Consider the following 13,216-nt stretch of genomic DNA (forward strand, 5'->3'; position numbering starts at 1 on the left):
TATTTGTTTAGTGCCCAACATACAGCTGGTATTCATGGGGACAGGACACAAGCCAAGTCCCTTTCTCAAAAAGCTTATAAGATAATGATAGGAAAAGAAAGAAAAGGAATCCTCAAGGTTGGGAAAGACCTCTAAGATCACCAAGCACAACCCCAACCCATCCCCACCACAACACCAAACAACATCCCTCAGTGCCACATCTCTGCGGTTCTGGAACACCCCCAGGAACAGCGACCCCACCACTAATCTATACAGCTTTCTATGTGCACATAATATATGGGGAAAAAATGGTTATTTGAGTATGAAATGGGACACAGAAGGGCAGAAATGTGAAGAAGCTACACAGACTCAGAGAGCTCTCCCCTCCTTACCCTGAGACATCCAGCTACACCAGCAACACTGAGTTACATTGAGTTCCTCTGGACCCAAGGTTCTCCATACAAAGTCAGAGCACAGCTCCCTGCCTTCCCTCTGCCTTGGAGTGGCTGAAACCAATGCTCAGAGAGATTACTCTGTCACCAGGAAAAGGAACATTTATCACAGTCTCATAGGTAACTCCATCATCTCTACCAGTTGCCTGAATGCTTCACCATTTATATGGATAGTTCAGGTAAATACAATCTCTGTATGTGCTGAAAAAGAAAAGTGCCTGAATTTAGAAAGCCAGATTGGGCTTTACCAGCAGCCAGAAGCACGTAGCTGGAAGCTGCAAGATTAAATAACTCCAAAAATTGGGCTTCTATAGAGGAGATAGACAATATTTCTATTTTGGGTTTATTGTCGGCATTACAGGCCGCATGCAATCTGCCTCATTACTGCCTGTGGTCCAGGGCTGCCTGCTAAAAACTATTACTGCAAGTACTCTGCAAACCGAAGGCTTTGGCAGAGGCTGGCTGGGAGCAGGCTGAGCAGAAGGGGCTGGGACCACAGGAATCATCATCAGGGTCTAGATTGGTATGTTGACAAAGATGGAGGAAAAGACATAGAGAGACCTTAAGGTTTCCGATTTTTCTAACCACAGTCAGATTTACTTTTCTTTGGCGAGAAGATCTCTTGTGCAATGCTAATGTGGTCTCACCATCTACCGCTTCCCAGCAAGATTCCCTTGAGAGCTGCATCTTTTATGCTTTAGGAAAAGGGGAATGGGACCCCAATGAACACCAGCAGATCCTGCTCAGTGCAGGAGGAGGCTCTTCCCCAAACACATGCCAAGCAATGGCTCCTGACAATGCACAAATCCAGTGCAAAAAAAGACTGCTGTACACAAACAGGAATGCATTCAGAGAAGGTATTATTTCTGCTGGGATCAGGGAAGGTGCATGGAAAGCCATCTGCTGGGAAGCAGCAACACGCCTGGCCCCACCACAACGCTCCCTCCCATTTGCCACTGTTCTCATCTCAGTGCTGGCCTGCTTTCAGACAACTGCCTTGCATTGGCCATCACCCCACTGCAGCAACAAAACCCCCTCGTCTCTTATTCTCTCTAACATCCTTCATGTATTCCCCACTCGATGGTTCTCATCCACTTGTTCAGGTGGCACAGTGCCACCAGTCAGGCCGTTTTCTCTGTGCTGTTCAGCTGGGCTCTGTGCAGTGTGTCCCAGCTCCAGATACAGAGACTGGTGACCTTCCACTCCCACCTCTCTGCCTCACAGCTTGTGGATGGAAAGAGGGAGTGGAGCAAGAATAACGAAGCAGAAAAGAAAGGCATTGCTCACAGAAATTGCATTGTTTCTGCTCCACACACACGGAAGACGACAGCCCACAGCAGTTCTCCAGGGGCTTACTCCAAATCCATACACACAGACCTGAACATTACTTGGATGAAAGCTTCCCTGTTTGGGTTCATTTCAACTCTAACAAGGGCGCTGCTTAAGAGAGAGACTGAACTAACAGAAAGTAAGGTCGGAGGCTTAATGGATTCAGTAAGAGAGCTGAGGGATTGCTGGTCCCCACTGGTGTGTGCTGAGCTGCCCACCCCCACCAGGACATCAGGCTCCTTTCTGGCAGCTCCTCTCTAGTATAGTGCAAGGAGACACAGCTATGTGTGCATCTCAACCCTAGGAAGGGAGAGTGCACCCAGCACCTGTGGCAGCACTCAATGCAGGATACCAGAAGGCCAGAAAAAAAACAGATGTTGTTCTTTTTATTCTTGGAGCTTCTTGCTCCAAGAGAGCAACGCAACCTTTCCTGCGTGCCTGGAGATCTTTAGCACTACGTAGTTTGGATAAAGAAGATTTGTACAAAGGGAAAAACAACAACAGAAAGAATCCCAGCGGCCCACCCAGACAGCAGCACACACACACATAAGGCAGAGGAGCAGCAGATGAATTTCATGCCTTGATGCAAAGACTGAATTTAAATAACACACAGCACCGCATTTCCCTCCTGCCTCCACGATGCTGCACATAGAAAGAAATCCATATGGCAAACCTGGCAGCGAGAACACGCCTCTGTGATTTTTCACTGAGCTAATGGGAGCCAATAAAGCTACCTGTATCTGGGAGGACAGCCTTCCCACCCATCCCAATATTGGTCTAATAAAAGGTCAGCCCATTATATGGCATCTATTTGCAAAATGAAGAGCCTCTCTGCGGCAGCTAAATGCTTGCTTTGGATTCGGAATTACTGTAATTAAAGTTACATTGTGCTCGGATTGGTGCCAATCACTGCAGAGCTCCAGGCACGACCTGCCGTTCCCAGCGCCATGCGCCTGGGCGTCCCACTCCATTAGCTCCAGGGAATTAGCTGTCATTAACGAAGAGATGCACACTCCTTCGTGTTGTCAAACCGCAATCAAGCAGGTCACAGGTGAAGAATAAATACTTTCAGAACAAGCCCAATTACACCATTTACATTTCATTACAGAACCTGTTTAATCCACTGATGGGCTCCCAAGTTCTTTTGCCTAATAAACAGCATTTCAGAGGAATTAATAGGCCCTGCAAAACATGCTAATTACACTCTTTTGCATTGCATTTGCAATATTGATTTTAAAGTTGCTCCTTCTCCCTCCACCTTCCTTTCCCGGCCCCAGAGCCTCAACTTTCAGCCAAGTACACTCAAACCAACCTAATTGCTGGTGGCTTTAGAAACTAATGCATCTCTCTTGTCAAAGCTCAGCTCCCAGCGAAGGTCAACGTACACGAAAGGATTTTCACGTCCATAACTTGTACAAGTTCCTCCAGACGACCACTGGAAACAGCTGCTGAATAGCAATTGCAGGCAGAGAGCAGGCATCAGCAGAGACTTTGCCATAGCAACGAGCCTGGCTGGACCCGCTCCCCAAAGACGCCTCCTCCTCGCAAAGACCACAGCGGCGGAACGGGGACGATGACAACACAACCACTGCAATCTCCCTTTGATTTGAAAGCGAAGCTATTTGATGCTCTCCTGAGCACTGAACTGTTGAAAAACAAAAGGAAAGTTTATTCTCAAATCGAGGGCCTCCGTTAAACCATTCAGGAGAGGAACAAATCAGATATGCTCATGAACTGCGCTGTCTGGCTGGTTACTCATCCTGGTTGTTCTGCCCAGCTCCTGCCACCACTGTTTTGTTCTTTTCCTCCTCTACATGTTCACTCTGTGCTCCCTTCTGCTCTTTTAGACCTGCTCTCTCTATTCAGTGAGTTGCCTTTCCAATCTCTGACTTGCCACATTTGCCTTGGTGCCCGTCACTTACCATCAGGGTTGTTTTTAACACAAAGCTTATCAACAACTAAAACCAGTCGGAGGAGATGGAGAGAGGGACGGCGGTGTGCTTGCACAGCACCTGCTGAGTGCTTAAAGAGAGCCAGTAATAAGGGACAAAACCCTGCTGCTTTTAATTCCTTTGCCAACAACAAGGCAGGAAAGAAAAGCCAAAGGAGGTCACCCCTGGGCTGCCAGAGGACAGCACGGCACAGAGAGGCTGTGAGCTGGAAAGGAGGAGGGAGAGGAGGGTCTGCACCTCACAGCCATGGCTGGGGGATCCCCCAGTGGTAGGAGCTGACAGGAAGCAGAGCTTATCCCAGAAGGCCTTCCTGCCAAATGCACGTGGCTGAAGGAACGCCATCGAAAGGGATGAGATCTACCCCTCCATCTGCTCCTGTCCCTGAGAAGTGCTTCTCAGTGGGTAACGCAGGACTCTGAGGGCATGGAAACAGACACCACCAAAACAGACACGCGGAGCAGTCAAAACTTAGTGGAGATGCATTGTACTGCTCATGTGTGCTGTCTCTTTAGGAATTTGGGCCAATGAAAGAGAAACATCCCCAGCTGCACCAAAGAACAGCACAAGTACAACTTACAGCCACGACCTCCTCTCCTCCATTCGGTTTATGCGAACGCTCATCCAGCAGCAAGTCACTGCACCGGTCAGAACTGTTTGTGTGAGCCCAACCACCCATGCAACCCTCTTTCTGATGTCACAACCAGGTGTTCCATGGTGCCCCAGGTAACGCAGTGCACTCAGCAGCTTCCCACCATCTGGGCATGGATGGTGCTGGAACAGCCAGCGAGCCGCCTCGCACATGGCATAAGGAGCATCCCACCTGCATGGCCATGCTCCTCTCATCACCTGCAGGAACACCTGGATGTGGGGACACTGGGGAGCAACACACGTGGTTGGCATCTGGGACGTGCAGGTAGGCTGGCTGGCACCTGGCACCATTTTAGAACATAGCTATCGCGTGTATGGGATTTGTTTTACCTCTCAGAGATTCTTGAGGGATTTACTAAATTAAAACGCTACAAGTAATACAGAGGGATCTCTTTTCCCTATAAGAATCAAACTGGATTAGGTACTTATTGCCTAGAAAACACTTTGAAGCATCACGCTATTAATCACACGGCCCCTGTTAACACCACTTAGTGATTCCAGGACGGGAGATGCAAATACCAACCGCATTTTGTCAAATCTGGGGGGAAAGGCTTTCAGTAGCTACTATGTAATTACATTCATATTTGTCAACAATTACTCTCACTCTTACAAAAGCACCACAAGACACCAAGAGCTGCAAGTAGTTCCATGCTTCCTCTGCAGGGCAGACCCTTAGGCAACACAGCCCCTCCTTGCAGCACGCTGTGCCTGTGGCTGTATTAAGACAAGGGTGCTTTTAAACACAAAACCTTCTGACCAACTTCTACTTTAGTTTTCCACTAACCCAGCCTAACCCTGAGCAGTCTGCAACCTCGGAGAAGATCACAGCACAAGGCAAGTTTGCAACAGAATAGCTAAGAGCATCTCTAACTTAAAGTGATAGGAAAGCAAATTGAGAAAAAGATAGAGTCAGCTGTAGGAGGCTCAGCCCTTCTCCTTCTTAATCACCAGCAGAAAGAACAGCCCGATGCTGTCGGCTGCTTGCACAGGTACGAGTAAAGACAGGCAGCAGATTTTCACCCAGCAGTTCCAATGATTAATGTTTCTAAACAGACATACAGTTTGAAAGCACTGTGGCAGGAAAAAAAAAAGGAAAAGTTGTTTCTTCATAGTCTCAACCCACTATTTTCCCCGGGCATCGAGCCAGCGACTGAAGAAAGAGGAAAGCTGCTATTTAAAGAGTCACCAAACCCTGCGATTCAGGATAACGAACACGGCTTGTTACAGCCCCCTCTGCTAAAAGCAGGGGCAATGGAAGAGGCACAGCTGAGTGCTCTGTCCTCAGTCAAACTCGGAGGAAGGACAGTGAGATGCTGCTGGTAACCGCCTCTCCATCCCGGCTTCCCCAGTGGAGTAAGAACAGACTTCACTCCTTTATTGCCAGCAAGGAACCAGGAGCTGCTGGGCACAAGGTCCTGCCTGTCGCTGTCAGGCAAGATGCAAGAAGGTTCCTGCAACACCAGCTTGCCATCTCCTCCTTGCTCTCAGATCCAACCACCCCACATCGTGCCTCTATATAATTTAAGTGCTTCACCGGGGGAAATTAGAGGAGAATAAGAACGACGGGTTTTTGTTTCCAGCTTAGTCCCAGGAATGCCGATGCTGTGCGTTGCTGCTGTAAAACCTCTCAGAAACAATCCCAGCGTGACCTCCTGCATCCAGGGCTTCCTGCTATCATCAACTGCACAACAGCATGCTGTGTCCTGCCCATAAGGCAGACAGACAACAGACTGTGGTCTAATTAGAAAAGACATGCTTCCCACATTCTCCATAAAGCCGCCTCAGCCTACAACTAAGGACAAATAAATAACTGTCAGGGCTAATAAGCCCGGAATCACAGAGGAAGGGAAGAAACGAACTGGATCTATGTCCATCTCATCCAATTGATCAGGAAGAGCATGTGGCAACAACCACGAAGACAAAAGCAGCTCCATCTGCAGCAGTTCCTCCTCAGCAGATCAGACATGCACTGTTTCATTGGGCTGAGCCAGCCCCTTAACACCCTCCTGAATTGCCAAACTAACCGGAGGCCCGAACTGCCACAGGTGATTAATTAGAGCTCTCAAGCAGCACAGAACAGCATCCCCCATTCTGATGTGCCAAAGCACCCTAAGACAACATGGGATCAGCCACACCTTATTGAGATCTCCCTGTAGGGTGGGATACACCAACCCCAAGCACTTTGGCCCTCCCTGAGAGCTGGCTGAATATGACAATTTCACCAAGCAAGATCCTCAGCCTGTTGCTGGGATTAAAAAAAAAAGGATAAATTTACATCATGGAGGGGAGAATAACAACATATATAAGACAGATCCCAGTAATCTTTTCCAACAGAAGACACGATGACCAAGTTGGAGTCACCCAAATTGCCTCAGTTAAGTCCTCCCATTCCCTCCTCAACTACCAAGTGACCATTCAGGCATCTGTTCTGAAATGATTTTCATTCATTTTTGCCTTTTTGCCCACAGTCCTGAGGCACAGCCTGGCTCCCTTGCGATCCTGTCCCTGCCCTGTGACAAGGGAGCAGCCATAGGGATGAAGCAGTGCCATGTTCCATGTCTGAAGATCCAGATGTCCTGTGTCACTCACTGGGTGCAACACACACCTGATAAGCACTAGCATTTCCACCACTGGCTTTTACTCAATGAGAAGAATGCAGGCTGGACTTAAGACCAGGAGCCTGCACAAAGCTTTTCCTGCAAGAACAGCGACAGCAGGAGCCACCATATGGGATGAGACACGAAGCAACTTCGCCTTAGCCTTGCTGATTGAATAGGACTAATCAGGCTGAACTCAGTGCCCATCTGCTGATGGCTGCGTAACCAAGGAGCATCACCCATGAGCTGGCAGAACCAGAGCAGGGAGTGACACCTACAGCTCACCGCTCCTCTCATGTCAAATATCAGCCTCTGGAGACAGCAACTCTGATACTTCTAGAAGGGCAAAGTGTCTCAGAGCCATTCCAGTGGGTGCCACAGCATGGAAGCACACAGCCCTGCAGAGGTGATGGGACACGACCCAAAGAGACATGATGAGACTGTGAATGTTCATTTCAGTTTGCAGCAGAAGCAGGCTCAGTACCATGCTACAGACTCCAAACCCTCCAGTTTTTGTCCCTGGCACCAGCTGGAAGCCAGGAAGTTGGTGCACCAAGGCAGTAGATCAGAGCCAAAAGCAAGGACCTGGGGAACTGCAGCCTGCTCTTGCTGACATCATTGCATCCTCATCCTGCGCTCAGCTGGCTGCTCAGGGTGTGTGTGCCCATGCCAGATACACTGATTGCTTGCTGCAAACAGCTTATCCGCAGACAGCTGGACTAAACCCAACCTGCTTTCACGTGAGTCACTGAGCAAGAGGTCAGGAAGCAATGCCTTCTCAGCTCCATCTGCACGGGCTGGATTCAAACCACTGACTACAGCACCAGGGAAACTCCCCAGTTTCCCCCCATCTCCTCAGCTAAAGGACATCTCCTCCCCACCGACATCCCCAGCGACTGTGTCAGAACCAGCAGAGCTATTTCTCCCTGCAGCGCCTACAGGAAAATTCCCTTTCAAAGGCTCAATTATACAGGAACATCTCAGCAACTGCCCATGTGAGTCAGCTATTCCCCTGAATCCTAACCACCTTTTCTGCAGGAGCTGGTTGGGAAAGGAAAAAAAAAACAACATCAGAAAGACAAGAAAAAATTGCATCCTAAATAAAAACACGTAAAACCACTTGCCAAAAAACTAAAAAAAAGAGGAAAAAACACATTTAGCTTTTTAAGGTGGTAACAAGTAGAACAATATTCAGCTCAAAGGCTACGCAGGCAGGTCAGAAAATCCTCCAGAGAAGAAGAACTAGGCCACAGAACTCCAATGCAGCTTCTAGAATCTGCCCCTTATCCAGAATTGGTGGTGAGGTCAGTCTGGTGGCCGAGCTGGCTGCTCTCCTTTATACAGGTGTTGATGTGGCTCCTGTGCTCCTGCTGGTCTCCCTACCTGGCTCTGGAACACACAGCCAAGCTCCAGCATGGAGAGAGATGGAGCTGGCAGCTTCCTGGGGGAAAGCTCTCTGAGGTTACTCGTCCCCACCTCCCCCAAGGGAAACCACTTAAATGTTACAAGTAAAAGCACTGCTGAAAAGAACGTGCAAAAACCTGGAAAACGCATCATTTTATCAACAGAAGCAAGGTCATCCAAACCCAGAGATGACTACATTCAATATTAATATCTCCCCTTCTCCAAGCAGGGTTCAAACCTCTCTGTAAGCATCCATTCCCCAGGGAAACGTCTTCCAGTAACTTTGATGTGAACTAATTACGTTTGCACAGCTAATAAGTGCCATCTGCCTGAGACTCAGCAGCCTGGGAGAGGAAGGGCTGCTCAGCTCAGTGCTGGCTGTGCCAGCACCCTCATTGCTTCCTCCTGCACAACACAAACCCAAACCCCAGCAGGGATCCGGCAATGGGAATGCAGCACAGCCATGAGCCTCGGATGGATGCTTTCCTCCTCACACGTCTTATTTGACCCTTGGTTTATTCGCATTTCCAGGAACTCCATTTCTTTCTGCTGGTCTAGCCCTGAGCTGTTGTGTACAATGCTTTAATGAGGTCCACTCCACCGACATAAAGGGCACATCAACAGCACCGCTCAATTTATTTCTACTTGGAGCGTTCAAGACCTAATTCTCAAAAAAAAAAAAAGAAGAGTTTGAAAAGATCTATTAAGAGTGCGGCCCCAACTGGTAAACAATGTCCATTTCTGGATGGGCCTCAGCAATCCAATCACTGAAGGCATTTAAGGACAGCATGTACGATATTGGAAAATGAAATTGCTTTGAAAAAGAAAATTCCTCCTTGCTTATTTACCAGATAATGACACAAGAGCTGATGCCAAGCACAGCCAATCTGCCCAAGGGTGTTCAAAGAGATGCTCCCTATGCTGAGGGTCCGCTCCTTTCCCTTCTTACCACACAGACAACATCCTGCCTGCCGGTCCTCACACCTCAAGGCAGCGCTTCTCCATCAATGCAGAGGCAGCAAAATCCCAAAGCTGTGTGAGGAGGTACCACTGGTGCCTTGTTTTTCTTTCTCAGTACAAAAACATCCTGAATTTTGCACTTTTCTCTCACCAGAGGCAAGGACACGTTGTTGAATTGTCTTCCCCTTGTAAATATTTGCTGCTGAAATCCATTTGTAGTATGAAACTTCTGTGAGGAAGAGAGAAGCTGACTCTCTGTAGTATTTAGTACTATTTCTTGTGTCATCTGCTGTGTTTCCCTACTATTTTTACAGAGTTAAGAAATACCGGATTCTATTCTGCATGCAAAAATACAGAGATAAAAAAAAAAGAAGAAAGGCAAAGCAGCTCCACAAACAGAGCTCAGAATTAAGCCTTATTTTGGGAGCCCCAGGCTCAGCTCCTTGCTGTGCCACATCTCCCATGTGGCCCCAGCTGCTGCCCTACCATCACACTGACAGCACCCCAGCAAGGCTACAGCCCCACTTATGGACCCCCAGAGCCCTGCAGGGGCTCTTCCATCGCAAAGCCCAAAGCAGTGGAGCCATGCTGGCTCTGGCCACACCTCCCTGAGTGCCATCCCATGGCTCTGCCCTGTCCCTTCCCCCTGTTAACTTCCATATAATAAGTGAAAAATTTGACAAGCCCAACTTTAATCATGTTCTAACCGGGGTCGGTATCATTAATCTGGCAGCCGCTGATGGGTAATTTAATTAGGGTGCATTTGTAATGAACTACAATCATCATTTAGCGCTATTGTTCCTAACACGAGCAGAGGGGAGGCAGAAGACTGGCATCGTTGATCTTTTTAATTACACTCACACAATACGAAAGCCACCCCAGCCCCAACTGCTCAGTGCTGGTGGCACATGCACACAACAGCAGCAGTCACCCTGCAGCCCGAGCCCAGCCTGCTCCCCATCAGCTCCTGGAGTGGGGCTTTTGCTAGAGCAGAGACAGAAATACTAAACCAGGACAGAAAATACACACCCCCCAGCTCTGCTTCCCACCAGCTGTGAACAATTGATACAGATGTTAAGGACCAGTCTGACACCTCACATGGCCAAGTGCTCCACAAGCATTCCAACACCCTATGCAATTGGAGGATAACATAGTAATAAGTAATGGTTGTGTAGCCACACTCACATACCGTGCACTTGCAATGCTGCAGACATAGACAGAGACCTAATGCATGAGAACAACCTCTCGCAGAGCTTTAAATCCATCTCTACAGCCCATTACCAGAAATTTCCAGCCCCAAATGTTTGTCTGGACAGCTCCTTCATTGCTCTCAGCAGGATGCATGGCAGCGAGTGCTTGCTGCTATTTCAGACCTGGCTCCGAGTCTGCAAAACAGGAGCAATCTGCCGGCGGGGCTGGGTGCCAGCTGACCTCCTCAGTACCTCTGTGCAGAACACCAGGAGTTCTGGTACCTCCATACAGAACACCAGGACTCTTCACCATAGACACATGATCTGGCATCCCCGTGCTGGTGGCAGCCCAACCTGCTTTCAAACTCAAGTTCTCTGAAGGGCTGCCCAGCTTTCCCGGGGCTCAATACAAAGTACAACAGCTCAGATGTGTAGGACCAAAGGAAAGCAAGTTCTCCACCTCTCCTCCAGTAAGGTGGCCAAGTCCCCTCTCTGCTGTTTTAGACACAGGTCCATACAGAACACCTGGAGGGCTCCAGAGCCCCAAGGCAGGGCTGTCCCAGGGGGACACAGGCAGGTTCTTCCTGCTGTATATCAAACTTCTTTTTATGGAGGTTATCAAGTCAAGGAGCTTATCAAGTTGGACTGACAAACCACGCCCCTGTGCCAGCAAAATGAGCAAAGAAAATGATCAAATACAAGCAAAAATCTTCCGTGGCAGCTTAATATGGGAAGGAAAAGGATTGCTGTTGCTCAGAGCAAAGGATAAGTGCACCTCTGTGGTTTGTTAGTGCTCTTTTCAAGCATTAACAAAACAGCAGGGTAAAGAAAACCCATTGGAAGTGTTTTTATAGACCTTGCTAACATTTGTGATAGAAATCCTCACCCAAAAAAATAAATAAATCACAAAGAAGCCAGAAAATAAACAGCTTTCAGAAGGGAAAAGCACACCAAAAGCACTGCCATCCTTCCATTGGAGCAAGTGACAGAGGCCAGAGCAGGAAGAGCAGCCCATGCACGGGCAGCAGGTTGGCAAATGCTGCTGCAGACAGAGCTATGAGTTCCTACACAGCACCTCCCAGCACAGCACCTGCTGCTGTGTCACCAGGGCTGCTGAGGATAAAAGGGGGTAAAATGGAAATGAATGATACCTTGCTGATTAGGTATCCCATTAGCAGGTAGAATTTATCCTGAGTAATGTGAAATAATGGGTGTTTTGATTATCTGAACATGTTAATGGGGATTTAAATAGTTTGAATCACTCTGAAAGGAGCTGGAAATGGCAGTGGATGCCTATAGGGAAGGCAGTGTGATGGGTGAGGTGAGTGGGAAAGCAGGCAGCGCCGGACAGCACTGAGCATCAAACAGGGAGCAGTCCAGAAAATACAATAAGGCAACTTCTTTAATTAGTGGCTTTTATCTATCTGAAGTACCGTGTGCTTTATTTAAGATAGGCCCAGGAGAGTATTGAAAAGCACTAGGGAGGAAAGAAAGGGGCTTCCATTAAAAACACAGAGACTCTGAGAAACCTGTAAGAAGGAGACAAGAACAAGAGGCTCACAAAAGATGTCTATAAAATACAAAGAGTATAATAAAGGAAGAAAGGGCGCTGCTATTTGTTCAGAAGGAGAAGAACAGAGAGATTCAACCGGGGAAAAAAAAATAAGTCCTTTAATTTTAACACAACGTGTGTTAATTAACCTGTGCAGCTACTGCTGTAGGGGAGCAGAAGCACAGAACTTAATGCAAATTAGAACAGACAACAACATCCCATTTGTAAATGGCATTTCTGTCATTTCCATTTTGCTTTCGAGAAAGGGGTACGGACAAAACAAACCTCCTCTTAATCACATTATTAACAATGCAGGAACTGATTTTAGAAGGCGTTCCCAAGCCAAGGGTGCTGTGTGCTGCACTCACAGCCTGGCTGCTCCTCCTGGGCAAAGCCCTGCTGGCTGTGCTGATGCTTAGAGCTCAGGGCAGCTGTGTTGCTCCTGCATCTGTCCTGCCATGCAGAGCGAGCTGCTGTACACAGGGATGGAGCTCAGTGGGGAAATGCAGCAGTGCATTTCACGGTAACTTCATAAAGCCTTCCCTCATATGGCAACTAAGGATGAGGATGCTGCCCAGCCACTGCATGCTACGACTTAACACCAGCTTTCAGGCAGACCTGTTACCTGCCCCTGTCCCCTACCACTGTAACACAAAAAAACATTCTATTTATTGTTGGGACGCTCACCAAGTGCACAGTCAGCATTTTAGATCCATATCATCAGCGCTTCCCGTCACTCTTCTCCGCCCACTTTCAGGTAGTGAGTGAAAAGGATAAAGTGCTTATTTTCCCCCCTTGTGAGCAGACTGTAACCCCACTTACAATTAGCAGAGGTACGCAGGCACAGCCCCCAGCTGCAGCATTGGGAGGTGAGAGCATTACGAGCTGTGCTGACACCCCATGCTGCAGAACTACAGCTGCTGCTCCCAGCCCTGCAACAGTCACCCACCTTCAGCTTCATGGAACCCTTCCTGTGCAAAGCTGGTACCACTCAGCCCTTCCCTCTGCACCGGTAAAAGCAGAGAGTGCTGGTGAGATCCTCTATCCCAAATGCAAGGCATGCAATTATGGATGGATGTGGCAAACTTGTGTGTGAGTAGCTCCTGGAGCTGCAGCCCGGTAGCTCTGGAGCAAGGGTAAGCTGATTAGCTCT

At 48.3% G+C, this 13,216-nt stretch overlaps 1 protein-coding gene across 3 annotated transcripts in view; it reads right to left on the bottom strand.

Moving 5' to 3' along the window:
- MAD1L1 (mitotic arrest deficient 1 like 1) overlaps positions 1 to 13,216 on the bottom strand; it is a 307,430-nt gene that overhangs the window by 42,465 nt on the left and 251,749 nt on the right. Inside the window, exon 18 of one of the 3 annotated variants that reach the window (XM_015876933.2) lies at positions 2,876 to 3,405. The exons of the other annotated variants lie outside the window; for them this stretch is intronic. Coding sequence (XP_015732419.1) covers positions 3,379 to 3,405 — 27 coding nt within the window. The 3' untranslated portion in view covers positions 2,876 to 3,378. Of the gene's footprint in view, positions 1 to 2,875; positions 3,406 to 13,216 lie in introns of those variants that run through there. 3 annotated transcript variants of the gene reach the window in all.

The sequence above is a fragment of the Coturnix japonica genome, chromosome 14, assembly GCF_001577835.2.
Source record: "Coturnix japonica isolate 7356 chromosome 14, Coturnix japonica 2.1, whole genome shotgun sequence".
NCBI classification, from domain to species: domain Eukaryota; kingdom Metazoa; phylum Chordata; class Aves; order Galliformes; family Phasianidae; genus Coturnix; species Coturnix japonica.